Here is a 15906-nt window from a genome sequence, read left to right as displayed (position 1 = left end):
TTCAGATAAATTAGAAAATGTATGTTTTTACTGAATTAAATATGGAAATAAACATGAAAATAAAGATCACAATATCACCTCCATTTTAATGTGACGTTAAATTAAATTGTGTTCTAATGCTAAATTTTAAATTTTGAGTGTGCTGTAGATTTCTGTATTGAAAATCCACAACACCACTATTGACTCTGTCAGAGGAAATCAGAATCTTTGGCAGATAAGGCAAAGAACTGTTGGGGTTTCTGGCACCAAAGCAGCCATGGTACATGTTTAAATCTATGTGATAACTACTACCTTCGCTAAATGTTAAAATGATCAGAAGTGAAATAGTTAACAAGATTGATGACGGAATTTGCATAATTAGATTTCAAAGTTAATCCCCACTGAGCTGAAAGGGGTAATACATATTTTTCAGAACTACTGTTTCAGGAGGTCTGCAGACTCAAACAAATATCACTATGTAAGTTTGTAACATTTCTTCTTTGAGAGGTTTTCATCACAACCTTAGGGGCCAGGATTTTGTGTTTTTTAAATGAATGTTTAGGTTCTGATCTACAGTTCTGAAGCAAGGGGTGAATTCTGCAGAATTACTATGTACTCAGGGTCCTGTTTATGATGTGTACTATATGTTCCAAGGCACCTCATCCCATTATACAAATATATCAATAGGTAGCAAGTTAATAACAAATATGTAAGTTCATGTACTGAAAAGCTTACACAATATAATATAATATATTATACAGTAGTATATTGTAGTTGTTGCACAGTAGGCATTAAGACTGAGTACTTTGATGTCAGGTCATAATATTATACCACATTTGGTACAAAATATGCTTGCTGTGTACTATAATTTTTCCAGTTGAGACACGAAGTTTTCCCAAATCAAATCAGTTATTTTTGGCTAATACAACCACCTTCTCTATAAATATTCATACATGTCCATTTATAGCAGATTTTATCCTCAGTTTAGGAAACATATCTAAGTTGTTGATCTAGCAGCATTATATTAATCACAGTCGTGACTCTCAGATAAACAAAAAATAGTAATCATCAGTACAAACTCATTTATTCATGAGTTTTGAGAATCAAAAGGAACAAAGAGTTAATGATTCCTCTGAGCAGCTTTTCTGATCATTTAAAGTAGACACAAAAATAAGGGAATATAACATGACAGGAAACTTGCAGTCAAGTGTGCCACCAAGAGGCAAAAATCAGCAAGCCATGTAAGAACAAAAAGACAGCGTTAACATGTGACAAAACTGAAACACTTCAGAACGGTTTATAACTAAGGAGCTGCATTCATTATGTAGTCTTTACACCTTGACAAGATTTAAATTCTAGACTGTAAAAATGTATTGAAGATATACAGTCATATATAAAAATTAAATTAAATTAAATTACAATAAAAAAGCCTCCAAGGTGAAAGCGTTGTCTGGTCAGTAAGTTCACTGTTTTTAAAAATGCCAGCGAAATCCCACTTCGTGATAGTAAGTTAGAGTAAAAGAGAAACAAGAACTGTTTATGGTTAGAATACATTGCAGTGAGCATTTCATCTTAAATTTTGGCACTGATTTTTTAAGAAATACAAAACAAAAATTGCAATGACAAGATGAAAAATACAAGACATTAAATTAATATAGCAGTCATTATTACCAACACTAAGATAAAGGAATCCAAACACACAGGGCTAGATTTCCAAAACAGCTCAGCATCAACAATGGAGGCCAGATTTTCAAAAGAGCTCAGCACCCAGAAGATCCCTTTGTTCTCAACAGAAGCTTCCGTGTGATGCATTTTTTGAAAGTCTGACCAATTTGTGTAGGTACCTAAATGAAAGAGAATCTTGTTGAAAATAAAGTTTCTGTTGATTCTTTGTTTAGTTTTTAATTTTTTTATTGGGGGGGCAGGATCCAAGACCACTGTGACAAAGAATACTAGTTTTTGTTGTTTTTGTAATGTCCATGTAACAGCCATGCTACAGCATTAATAAATCCATGACACATCAAGTTATAGGTGTGTCTACAATTCTTTTAACCATTCTGAATAAACTAGATCTGTATTAGCTTTCCATTGTCTGAGTATTAAACATTTTACTACCACAAGACACATCAGTTCCCATTTCCTGGTGTTTGCTGGAAGATTTAATGTGTCTACCAATTGCAGTATAAAGATTTATGCAGATATTTGTATTCAGGGCAGCACAAAAACCTTTGTATATATCCCTCCAGAATTTTAATAATTGTGGCATGGAAAATGTTATTGCACGGCATATACTATGCCTACCTAAACCTGTTTTAAATAAATGTTTTGATACTCAGTAAAATCTGTTTGAGATTTCGCCCTGAAAATATTAGAGATAATGGGCATCCTTAGGCTCCCAAATTGTGTACATTCAGATGCTGAGGCATTTTACTTTGTCAAAATTCTCACATTCCTCTTGAACAACATCCTTCAATGATAGGTGCCATGGAAAGTCACTCTCCCCATGCATCATCATCACATGAACACATTTTTAAAAGATTTACTAACATCCCCATAAAAAAACATGGAAAACAATTTTTAGAGATGTTCCATTTTGTTTAAAATATCTTACTCCCTGTAGTTTTTACACTATGTAATACTTGCCTGAAAACAAAAACTTAGTTTAAGAGCAGATCTCTGTGTTGCCTGGTCCTCACGTTAATCCATAATTTCCTAATATCACTCATTTCCTGATTTCCTGTTGATTTATTGCTAAGTCTTTCACCAAGATTTAAACACAGGAGCCAGAAATTGTATTCATGCAAGCCACGCAAGTAAGCAGGATCACATTGGCAGCTCAAAGTCATCCTGTGATCAACCAATGCATACAGATCTTTCTTCTCCTCAGTTACTTCCATGTCCCCAGTTTATTGCAAAAATTCTTGTTGTTAGACCCTAAATGCATGGCCCTGCACTTTGCACTATTACATTTCACACCATTTCTATTACTTCAGTTTACAAGGTTTTCCAGATCTTCTTGTATGATATTCTGGTCCTCCTTTATATTGGCAATATCTACCAACTCTGTCTCATCCACAATTTTATTAGCACACTCCCACTTTTTGTGACAAGGTCAGTAATAAAAATATTTAATAAAATTAGTCCCAAAACCAATCCCTGAAGCACTCAATTAATAACCTCCCTCCAGGGTGACAGTTTACCTTTCATTATGACCTGTTTTTACCAGTTCCTTATCCACCTTTCAATTCACATATTAATCCCCATCTTCTCCAATTGACCTAATCATTTCCCACGTGGAACTGTATGAAATGCATTACTGAAATCCAAGTTGATTAGATCCACTGCATTTCCTTTGTCTAAAAAAAATCAGTTATTTTCACAAAGGAAGAGATCGGGGATTGGTCTGGCAAGATCTATCTTTTGTAAATCAGGTTGTATGCCACTACCCCTAAGACTTTCATTAGCCTTATTAAAAACTGAGGCAAAAATATTTGTTTAGGTGTTGAGCCATGCCTAGATTAACTTTAATATCCACCCCATCCTCGGTGCTTAGTAGCTCCACTTCTTCTTTCCTTATTTTCTTTTTATTTATATGGATATAGAACCTTTTACTGCCAGTTTTAATACTCTTTGCAAGGTCCAACTTTGCTTGGCTTTTGGCACTTCTCACTTTATCCCTACTCTTTCAGACTTCCAAAAGGTAGCTTTCCTTGCTGATCCATCCCATCTTCTATTCCTTGTAGGCTTTCTGCTTTCTCTTAATCACTTGTTTGAGATGCTTGCTCATCCAGCCTGGTCTGCAACCCTTCCTTACAAATTCCCCCCCCCCTTGCTTTGGATTCAGGTTTCAGATACATTCTGCAACTTTGACTTAAAATAATTCCAAGTCTCCTCCACATTCAGATCCTTGAGTTCTTCAGTCCAGTCCACTTCCCTAGCTAATTCCCTTAATTTTTTTTTAAGTTAGCCCTTTTGAAATCAAGGACCTTAGTTGCAGATCTATTTTTGTTTATCCTTCTATTTAGTTTAAACTGAATTAGCTCATGATTACTTTAGCCAAAGTTATCCCCTACAACTAGTTCTTCTATGAGGTCCTCTGTCATAAACAGATAGTTAAGGGTTAATGTCTTTTACCTGTAAAGGGTTAAGAAGCTCAGTGAACCTGGCTGACACCTGACCAGAGGACCAATGGGGGGACAAGATACTTTCAAATCTTGGTGGAGGGAAGTCTTTGTTTGTGCTGTTTTTTTTTGTTCGTTGTTCTCTCTTGGGGCTAAGAGGGGCCAGATGTGCAACCAGGTCTTTCTCCAATCTTTCTGAAACAGTCATGTTCAAAATAGTAAGTACTAGCTAGAAAAGGCGGATTAGTTTTATGTTTGTTTTCTTACCTTGCAAATGTGTATTTTGCTGGATGGATATTTTACCTCTTTGCTGTAAACTGTATCTTAGGCTAGGGGGGAGGAAGTCCCTCTAGTCTATATAAGCTGAAGACCCTGTAAACGTTTTCCATCCTAATTTTACAGAGATAATTTTTACTTTTTCTTCTTTAATTAAAAGCTTTCTTTTTTAAGAGCCTGACTGATTTTTTTCCCCTTGTTTAAGACCCAAGGGGATTGGGTCTGAACTCACCAGGGGATTGGGGGGGGGGGGAAGGAGGTGGGGGGAAGGTTAATTTCTCTCTGTTTTAAGATCCAAGGAGTTTGGATTAGTGTAACTCTCAGGGTAACCCAGGGAGGGGAAAGTCTGGGAGGGGGAATGGTTTATTTCCCCTTGTTTTAAGACCCAAGGGGTTTGGGTCTTGGGTCCCCCAGGGAAGGTTTTGGGGGACAGAGAGTGTACCAGACACTGGAATTTCTGGTTGGTGGCAGCGCTATCAGATCTAAGCTAGGAATTAAGCTTAGAAGGGTACATGCAGGTCCCCACTTTCTGGACGCTAAAGTTCAAAGTGGGAAAGATACATTGACATCCTCACTACTCACCAATACCAAATCTAAAATGGCATCACCTCTTGTTGGTTCAATGACTATTTGGTGAAGAAATCTGTCAGCTATCACATCCAGGAAAATCTGGCCCCTACTATTATTAGTCACGCTTGTCCTCTAATCTATATCTGAGAAGTTGAAGTCTCCCATAATCACATAATTCCCTGTAGTATTTATTTAGTTAAAAACATTAAAGATATATCTGTCTATATCCAAATAGGATTTAGGGGGCTGTAGCATACCCCAAGCACTAGTCCAGGGGAACCTCCAGTACCTTTCTTCCCCAAAGTGATTTTGGCCCACATAGACTCTTCTAATTTGGAATTGGCCCATTCTCATCACTTCTAATTTCTTTACAGTCTACCTCATCATTAATACACAATGTTACTCTAATCACCTTTACCTTTATTTCTGTCTTTCCTGAACAAATACTGTTCAATATCTGTAGTCCAGCCATGACTACTATTCCACCATGTTTCTATTATCCCTATAATATCTGGTTTCATTTCCTGCACCAATAGTTCTAGTCCCACCATTTTGTTACTCAGGCTCCTTGCATTGGTGTACAAAAATCTTAATTGTTGCTGCTTGGCTTTGCCCACATTCCTCACCCAACTGGGTACAGTCACTCTACTGCCAGTGTTCCCTACCTGACTGTTAGTGCTAATACCAATGATGCTATCATTCCTCTTAATGTCCATTCTCCTAACCACTGCTGTTCCTTTCTCCATTGCTGTATCCTTTCTTACTTGGTTTTCCTCCCTCTCAATGTTAAAATCATGCGTGGAGATTACACGAGCATCTCCCAAACATCTCCTCTCCCCCAAGTTCCTAGTTTAAAGCTCTTTTAATCAGTTCTACCAACCTCCATCCCAGAAGTCTACTTCCCTCCCTTCACAGGTGGAGGTCATCCCATGAGAAAAGTCCTCGGTTCTAAAGGATAAGGTCCTTTAGAGCAAGGGACCTGTCAAGAAAGAGAAGCTGTGCCCATTATCGAATCCAGAAATGCTCCTATTAAAAAAATTGTTGTGCATGGGCCAAAATTGATTTTTTGAGATTTATCTGCTGGCTTAGATTTAGGAATAGTAAAGTTGTTGTTTGAACTGCCAACCACACCTGACATGACCAACTCTTGAGGAGCCAGTTGTCAGGATAGGGAAAGATTTATTCCTAGACAATGGAAATAATGACAGCCATGACCTTTGAAACCACCCTTGGGATAGATGACAGGCTGAAGGCTGGTACAACTTGGTACTAGTAATGATTGTGACTGAATGTGAAATGAAGAAATCTTTCATGAGAAGGATGAATTGCTATGTGGAAGTAGGCATCTTTCAGGCTGAGGGTCTCAAGCCAGTTCATTGATTCCAGGGAGGGAATTGTAGCTGTTATGGATACCATTCTGAATTTCAGATGTCTGACATGCTTGTTCAATCATCTGAGATCTAGTATCAGCCCTCGGTTTTTGGGGGTATCAGAAAATATCTTGAATTGAACCTTTTCCCCCGTGTTGAAGCAGAAGTGGATCTATGTCTCCTAGACTTAGGAGAGATGAAATCATCTGTGTCAGCACTGATTGTGACGAGGTCCCTGAAGAGGGATTGGGCAGGAGGGTCGAATGGAGGTAAACTGGATAGCTTATTCCAATGTAATGGTCTCCGATATCCATTTGTCTGATGTTAAAGCTTCTCATGCCTGATGGAATAGAGAGAAGTGGTGCCCAAATTGAGGCAGGGGAGTTGTGTCATGCAGATGAGAAATGCGCGTTAGTAGGTGGTTTGGTCTCAATCAAAGCATCAAAAGCGGTATTTAGACGATGCTGATGGCTGGGATGAAGCAGTTGATCTAGCGTTAAGGTTTCTTCTTTGAAAATCTTGAGCTCTCAGCCAGCGGCCCACAGAAAGAGGAAAATTGAACAGGGCAGGATCTTTGTGTCAACTGAGACCTGCTACATTTTCTCTTATTTGCAGGTGTGCATATCACTAAAGACCTAAGGGTTGCCCTACAGTCACGTAGGGCATAAAGCAAATCATTTTTGGAGTCCAAGAAGAACTTGTGGCCATAAAAGGTAAACTTTCCACCGCCAACTGTACTTCAGACAGTTGAAGCCAGGAAGCTCTTTTCATCAGTACTGTGGTGGAGACAGACCTGGCTGAAGTGTCCACCACACCAAGTGAAGCCTGCAGTGATGCTTTTGCCAAAAGCTGATCCTCCTTTATTATGGTGCAAAACTGCTTGTAGTGTTCCTGTGGAAAAATGGTAATAAAAGCATTTAACTCCTTGTAGTTCTGGCAGCCATATTGTGACATCGGTGCTGGTGATTAGCTATCATGAGCTGTAACGTTGCTGATGAGTAGCTCTTATGACCAAAAAGGTCCAGATATTTCCAGCCCTTATTATAAGGTGTGGCTTTAGGCGTATGTTGCCTGCCCCTTTCATTTACTGCATCCACAACCAGAGAATTTGGTGCTGGGTGAGAAAATAAAAATTCAGAATCCATGCCCAGGACATAGTATATATTTTTAATCAGCCCACTTGCACGTGGCAGGGGCGGGGGGTGTTTCTGGAGTTTGCTTTGTTAAGTGGCAGTCCCACCTGCACTGAAGTATAAGTGTGCAATATGTTCAGGAGCTTGTGATGGGATTCCTGGATTTCTTCCATGGGAATCTGCAGGGTGTAAGGGATCCACTTCATAAGGTCCTGGAATTGCATGAAGACATCAGCTAATCATGGCAGTGTGTCATGCCTGCCCCTTGAGATGATGACAACCAGATGTTTGTAAAAGAGTAACCTCCTTGGCTGCCCTTGCCTCTTGCTTCTAAAAGGTCTCCTCTAGCTCAGAGTGGAGAGGAGGGATGGACACTACCAAGGAAAGAGGTCTCCTGTGTTCCTTATCGGACTGAATCAGGGTCCCCTGAAACTGCTAGTGATACATTGGCCTAATTGGGGTCCAGGGGCAATGAGAGGGATCATAAGGCATGGGGGGAGGTATCCAACGTTGGTCATCTGAAGTGTTAGTAGCGAGGGGTGTGTTATCCTGCCTTTGTTGCATCTGTCTCAAGAAATAAAGTCTCCTGGAATAAACTGGAAAGCCTTAAACAGAAAATTCAGAGTCTCAGTCAGATTGCTCCTTCACATATCATATTGTAGCTGACAATCCCTCGTCATGGATAACAGAAGTTGTGGAAGAGGCAAGTTTCACAGAAACATGAGCAGTTCGTGACCCAGCAGACCTTGGTACCAAGAGATGTCTGGAGGTCACAAGCTGTGGAGACTCAGGCTCATTCAGTACCATGAGGTCTTTTGGGTACTAATATTCCTACAGTACTGGGAGCACAACAGAACTTGGTACAGGCATCAATTATGTTCTGGATGCCATTGTCCAAGGCATTGATGTTGGTATCAAGGGGATCACAGATACCATTGAAACCGCTCTGTTGCTCATTTTAGTCTTCACTATCGAGTCCTTTACTGCTGAGATATGGGACTTAGTTTACATCTTACAGTGCTTCGCAGTGGCTGAAGTTCTCAGAGCCTCATCAGTACGCCTCTTGGGGCCTGAAGTCTCGAGTGACCATGTCGTCTTTGAGGAACTCTCTATTCTGCTCCTCTTATCGCCCTCTTTAGTCTTTGAGTGGGAAGCTCACGGTACACCCTGCACCGCTGTTGGTACCTCACTCATGGACAATGTTGGAGACTGGGGTTTCAATGCCATCTTCACCTTGGAAGCTCTCATGACCATGCTCTTGACATTGACAGGGAACTGACCAAAGGAGAGGGGTTCTGTACAGAAGGGTTTCTCTGCACCCCAGACAGAAGCCAGTCTTAAGATCTGCTCCATAATTAAGAGCCAATACTTTATTTCCCTGCTCTTAAAGGATCTTCCCTGAAAACCAGTGAAGATTTTGCATTTGCTGGGAATAAGTGTCTCTCTCAAACTAATACAATACACTCAGATTGGCCATCACTGACAGAGATTGCTTGTTGACAAGAGAGGCATATTTTAAATCCTGAGGAGTCCAACATTCCAGACAGAAGAAAGTTTACTAGGAACCTTCAGTAAGGGAAAACACAAACAAAAATGTATTTTTTTTTAAAGAAAAGAAATAAATGTGAACAGACATTCCAAAAGCTATAAGGTAGTAAACGTACCACTACTATTGCTGCTAAGAACTAATAATGCTAGGAATACTAATAAAAGAGGAAAAAGGTGCACACTAAACTCCATCTCTGGCAAGAGGAGATTGAGAAGAAATTGAGAGCAATTTGCCCATACAACCCTATATAATCTGTATGGGGCACAAGGATGTGTAAGGTGCACGCGCAGGCTGAATGGGCACTGCTACCAAAAATCTCCAATCAAAGGTGGATGTGCAGCTGAAGTGGAGCACCCACAGGCATATGACTAGAAAAACAACAATTATTTTTACTCATGAAACAAGCAAACCAGCAGCAGTTTGAAAGTTTACAAGCTGGAGAGAACAAAATTTGGGAAAACAGAAAAGGAGGCAAATATACAATACACTGATAGGGAGAGGAACAGCTTAGGCTACAGTATAAATCATTTCTAGTCCACACTTTATTTTAGTTGTGGTACAGCCATTTTCCTCCAGCTTCACAGCTTCAAATTTGCTAATTCAGGCTTCACCATCAAAACAATGTAGTAAAAATGTGTAAATGCAATAGTAAATAGAGTAAATGCAATTAAATTATTTTAAAAAGAAAAGTCAAGCTTTTACCTGATCTTCACTAGTTAAGCCAATATGCATCACGAGATAAAAATGCACTAGGAAATCAGAATTTGGCAAAACATCTTGGCGCCTAGTCATCATAGCACAGATCAACCTGTAAGCTTGAAGTTTGCCTTCTTTATATTCATTTGGCAAGGTTGTTGCCTGAAAAGAGCAGAAAATTTTTATTAAGAGATCTTCCAGTTACTAAATAATTCAAATCTGTATCTCCAGCAAGAAAATTTGCAACATACAGCAACCAACTATATGTATGCTTGCCAATAAACGTTTTGAAGCCACATTCTAAATATGGATTCTCAAGCGTCACTTGGCTATTCTAGACAAAAGTATAGCTAAAGGGTGGACACTGATTATTTTTCTAATACATCTAGAACAACAAGGATTGCAGAAAGAAACACCGTAAAAATGCCATTAAGTGATTCAATATTGACACGCACCAAAATACTACTCTGCACAGAATTTAAAACTAATTTACCTTGAACAACCATGATGCAAATATTCTGAGAGGTGGAATTAAAACAGGAGGAGAGGGTGTAGACTGGTTGTCCAAACTTATAGCAAGATTGTCTCTTATCTGATTTAAAAAGAAAAGGGAGAGGATTAACAAAATAATATTTAATACATTAAAATGAGCATTATTTACAATACACATCTATTAGAAGTGCTGTCCTTCGTGTCTCTCTCTCTCTCGCGCGCGCACACACACTTTCCAATGAACTAAAATTCAACAGAAATTGTGTGGTAGTATTCCTCCATCCTAATCAATTATTATCATCATTTTAAAGGTGTATTGTGGAAATTTACACTAACTCCCAACATTTGTGAATTATTTTGTACTTTTAATTCATAGCTTCTATTTCACTATTTTACCATCTCAGAATATATTAATTTAAATTCTTTTTGTTACTACACAGAATTGTCTATTAGGTGTTTTTACCGAAATTCAAACATCCTTTTTCTTTATTTACAATACAACCTTTCCCTCCAAACACCACACTTTATTGGTTTCTTCACTGTTAAAATTACAGTATCACTAAAAGAACTAGCATGAGCAGTTGAAACTCCTTAAATATTCTAATAAAAGTGTATTTTACTGCTTAGTATACTTTTATTAGAATACACTATAAATTATTTTTTATAGCAAATACAAAAATCACACTCTCTGCATTAGAATAAAACACACATTAAAAACAATACCTTTGCCAGTTTGTACCATAGTTCATAGAGATACCCAAAAACTTTGGCATGAATTTTAGGAGACTGGATATTGTTCACATCACCAAGAATTCCTAAGATCCTTCTCCATAATACAGCAGCTGAATCAGGATGCCAACCTATGAGGTTTCCACCAGCAATTATACTGCAGTCATCAGCAAGGAACTCGCTACTGTCTTTAGAATAAAAAAAATTGGTTTCCGTCAGTTATAAATACAATGAGTAGTCTATCTGTGGTCCACAAAACACAAACAATCATTCATATAAAACAAGGGAGTAATGGTTATGAAAAAAGTTTAGAGCTATGAATTTAAGCATTCATTATCCAAAGTATATATTCAGAGCAACACCTTTCTCAAGGAATGTTTCTACAGATAATTGGTAAAAGTGCCCTGTCAAGTCATCTTTTCTCCTGGAGATGCATCCAATTTTGGCCCTTTTATAGCCTCTTGAACTTCCTATTGTGAGGTATCCTCATCCAGTCTCTCCTTTTCTAATTCCAACATGATTGGCATTTGAAACTCAGAAAGAAAACATCAAAAAGACATTTAGCCATATGCATTCCCTTACATGTAGTAAGTTTAAAAATGGGAATAAATAAACGCTTTCTTTATAAGTTTAGGAGTCAAATATAATAAATTTTGACTCCAGTACAATTAAATTTAGTTAGGAAAAAATAAAATTTATCTAATACCCCAAGTACTGTGTGATCTTCCCCATTCAGAAAACACAAAAAGATTCAAAACAGTGAAATAATGGTTTTCATTATTAAAATACAGACTACTATGTACTAAAATCATGGCTAATGGACTAGGCAAAATGAAAGGGAAACAGAGCTTCGTTCATTATTCTACAGAAGAAGTGGGTAGTATCTACAGATAATGGCACATTACATGACAGAAAGAATAATTTGTTGTCACTAACGGTCATGTCATTAGAGAAGGCTTTTGTCAGGGTTTAACAGCAGTATCTAGAGCCTCCTAAATAATTTGCTCTGGGTTCAAAGTTTAGGTATTTGATTACAATGATTTATTCATGCCCTGTACTGGTAGCACATACAAAATGTTTACAGTTTTATTTTTCCCCCCTTATTTCACTAGGTAGGATTTCCCCTTAAGCACCATTCCCACTTATCAATTACTAGCAGAAGCAGAAGGCTATGTCAGGGATTACACTGCAGGGAGATGACATGCTATTATTAGTAAGTAATCCATGTAAAACTATTTCTACCACTTAAATCATCATGGAGAAGTTTGGAGATTTTTCTGGATATAAATTAAATCATTCTCAATTAGCAAAAAACCTACAATTCCATCATGTTTATACTGTGAGAGTTTAAATTAGTAACAAAAACTTTGTTCGGGAATTAAGATGACTATGTTATTAAACAATGCAATTAGGCATATATGGAAGTCAATTATAGAAAACATCAAGAAAGGAATAAGTAGGTTTCAGAGGGGTAGCTGTGTTAGTTTGTATCAGCAAAAACAACCAGGAGTCCTTGTGGCACCTTAGAGACTAACAAATGTATTTGGGCATAAGCTTTCGCGGGCTATAACCCACTTCATAAGATGCCTGGAGTGAAATGAAAAGATGGAAGTTGCCTTACCAAATGGGCGGTCAGTGCTAACGAGGCCAATTCACTCAAGGTGGATGTGGCCCATTCCCAAAAGTTGACAAGAAGGAGTATCAACAGAGGGAAAATTACTTTTTGTAGTGACCCAGCCACTCCCAGTCTCACAGGACTTAATCCTGGGGAGCAGGGCATCCTTTTTTGTATCGAGCATAGTACCAAAAGAGGAAAACCGAACCAAACGGATACAACACAAAAACCTAATGCTAACTTACTTAAGAAAAAAACAACAACAAAAAAACCTAACTAACCATAACTAACTGAAACAATCTACACTGAGAGAGGAAGACATTTGAGTTAATAAGTCCAAGATCGATCCAACTACCATCATTGTTGTTAAGAAGGAACTGAGGGGAGTTGGGGGTGGCCCCACACTGTTATACCAGCGTGCAGCAACATGTGGCAACACAAAGTGCACAAGCCACCTGATGGGTACTGCTGAGGGAAAATATCTCTGGCCTCTGTGCACGAGAAGCACCCACACCTACAGTGGAAAGGCCATGTGCGATCACTTGAAAAACTCATACAATATGCAAGCATGGATTTTAATTAGCATAACTTTTGCTGTCCTTGCTATTTTCATGTTATTTCTCTTTTCTGATTGGTTTATTACCATTGATTACAAACTTATCCAACACCAGCACTAGAGGTTTCGACAAACAAACTGCAAATTTAGCCTGAGAGAAATTTTAAATCACAAGACCAATATGCTTACCTTTGGAGAAACAGTTATTAATGAAAACACTAAGTAAAATTAATGCAAATACCCAAAATATAAACTGAAAACCATAAGTGAGCTCCAGTTAGATGTATCATTTTACTGCATTTTTGAAATTCATCACATTGTCCCCTCCACTACAGTACACAGAGGGGAGCTAAAACAGGAGTATTTACAGTGGAAACTCCAAAGAAGTAATGGCAACAGTTCCACAGCGTGCTCTTGTTCTTTCCCCAGTCCAACCCAAGCCATTTAAGCAGGTGCTCTACAGAGCAGGCACTCTGCACACTGGGAGGTAATGAGTTTAGGAGTGAGAAGCTCTCTGTGGCATCATCCCCTCAATAATTATGATGCATTATTAACATACGCTGGTTGCTCAGTGAGACCCTCAAAGGTTCTGAGGGAGCTGTGGTGCCCTAGGAGAAGGGAGGGTCTCAGAGAGCACTACAGAAGTATTCCAGCATTGACAAGGAAACTTGAATCACTCAAAGGATATGAAAGGCCAAATCCTCCATCTTTTTTCTGCATGAACTCAAATATTTTACATCAGAAGAAGAAAATGAAGTTAACTCAAAAAATTAAACCTTGAAATTTCTGAGCCCCACTAAATCTGAAAATGGTTTCAAAGAAAGATATTAATATTTAACACGACTAACACTCTCAACATGCGAAATACAGTTATGCACACTCATTCTGCTAAGTAATTACAATCTTATTACTACTTTTGCCTTTCTACTCTAGATTACTGATCAAATCATTTTATAAAACTAGTTTTCTTACGCATATGCAAAGAGTAAAGTTCTTGTATTATGGATAGAAAGCAAGCTAGCAATTTGTCTTCTTCACATAGGTAATAATCCTTAACATATGTTATATTACAATCTCCCTTTGTACTGATGACAAGCTGAACTATTGAACTGGGTAAACTTATTCATTATATTAGTAGTATTTCAAAGAATAATTGAATAAATGGAGTAGCTAACCCTGAAACTATATCTCATCACAGAAAATAGCCTAGCAGAAAAATTCTTATGTTACCTGATTAAGTTACTGAAATAAAATCTATGACGCACTTATTAAAAATTAGATGGAAGGTAGCCTTTACAAAGAATAAAGCACCAAAAGAATACAATACACAGTCATAAATGTTGTATCCTATATGTCAAAGTTACAATAATTAAAATGAAAAAGGTAAAGGAAAATTGCTAACAAACTGACTTTTCTTAGGGGGTTCCCTTCATTAGATCCATATTCTAATGCATTTCCTAATGACACTGGAGATTTCTAGATAATTAAAGCATATGCACAATATTATACAAAAAACTTCAACATCGAGGGTGAAATCCTGCCCACCTCTCACCCCTCAGATCAGTAAGAGTTTTACTCTTGACTTCAACTGGACAAAGACTGTACCTATACAGTGGCTGTTTCGGAGAGTATAAATACTGAATTACAATTTACCATTATCTTCAGTCTGACTTGCTAAATCTTTTAATGAAGGGAGTCTGCAATTCCCAATTCTGATTCAGCATTCACAGCTAAAGCTTGGAGACATGGATTCCAAATGTTTAATTTTGGGAAAAATGATTGTCATGAGGAAAGAATAGCAACTGAAGAATAGCACATTCTTTCTTCCTGAATCATGGCTAGTAAATGGGATTTTCCCCCTTATTTACTTATAGTATCTTTCTAATCTCCAATAAATGCAATCTATGAAAGTAAAGTGGTAATGAAGTTTCTATCCGAAAGAAACAAGAGATAGAAAATGAAAAGCAAGGAACAAAAGCATGAGAATATAGTCAATATTCTTTGATAACCTTTGGAAGGAACTTTGTACAGGTACTTGACATCTTTAGTTTTGCCCCCTTACTGCTTTCCATATGAAACAGAAGTTAACTACCATTTCAGTCTTCTATTTTTATACCAATTATCGATCATAGGCCATCAGAACTTTGTTCTGTAGTCTCCAAAGCTACACTTACAAGGTTGAGCCAAATACCTGCCCTTGTGTACAGACAACCTGTCTCTTAAATCTTCATAAAGATATTAGTTGCTTCTCATTAAAATATGATACATTTCAAGAGTCAGCAGGCTGGAAGAGATATTAACTAAGTATAGGATTTTCAAGTGTCTCAGTGATATCATCAATTATTCCTTGTGTCCACTGAATCTAGGATGAGAAGTAACGGGCTTAAGCGATAGTCAGTGACATTTAGGTTAGATAATAGGAAAAGCTTTCTAACTATAAGGATAGTTAACCTGTGGAATAGGCTTCCCAGGGAAGCTGAAGATTCCCCCTCATTGGAGGTTTTTAAGAAGAGGTTGGACAAACACTTGACATGGATGGTTGAGCTTTATTTGGTCCTTCCCTCAGTGCGTGGACCTGGATTTAATGATTTCTCAAAACCCCTTCCAACTCTACATTCCTCTTATTCTAAAATGGTATCTAGTATAATTAAATAGTATGATATTAAGTTCTACTGTCAATTTTAACTTTAGTAGATGCAGTTTCTTAACCCTTACATGATATTCTTGTGACTACAGATCTCTTTCTTCACTTTCTAAATATCTAATTACTTATGTCACTACCAAATCTCAAGATGAAAGATAACCAGAGAACAAACAAGG

At 37.8% G+C, this 15906-nt stretch overlaps 1 protein-coding gene across 3 annotated transcripts in view; it reads right to left on the bottom strand.

Moving 5' to 3' along the window:
* The window catches only part of RALGAPA2 (Ral GTPase activating protein catalytic subunit alpha 2), a 309497-nt gene that overhangs the window by 178374 nt on the left and 115217 nt on the right, over nucleotides 1-15906 (bottom strand). For all 3 annotated transcript variants that reach the window (XM_050951273.1, XM_050951274.1, XM_050951275.1), the window contains 3 exons: nucleotides 10910-11103; nucleotides 10188-10286; nucleotides 9701-9856 (listed from right to left, as the gene is read on the bottom strand). In XM_050951273.1, the coding sequence (XP_050807230.1) occupies nucleotides 9701-9856; nucleotides 10188-10286; nucleotides 10910-11103 (449 nt within the window). The remainder of the gene's footprint in view (nucleotides 1-9700; nucleotides 9857-10187; nucleotides 10287-10909; nucleotides 11104-15906) is intronic.

The sequence above is a fragment of the Gopherus flavomarginatus genome, chromosome 4 (assembly GCF_025201925.1).
Source record: "Gopherus flavomarginatus isolate rGopFla2 chromosome 4, rGopFla2.mat.asm, whole genome shotgun sequence".
Lineage (NCBI taxonomy): Eukaryota > Metazoa > Chordata > Testudines > Testudinidae > Gopherus > Gopherus flavomarginatus.
This window is presented reverse-complemented; position numbering and strand designations above follow the sequence as displayed.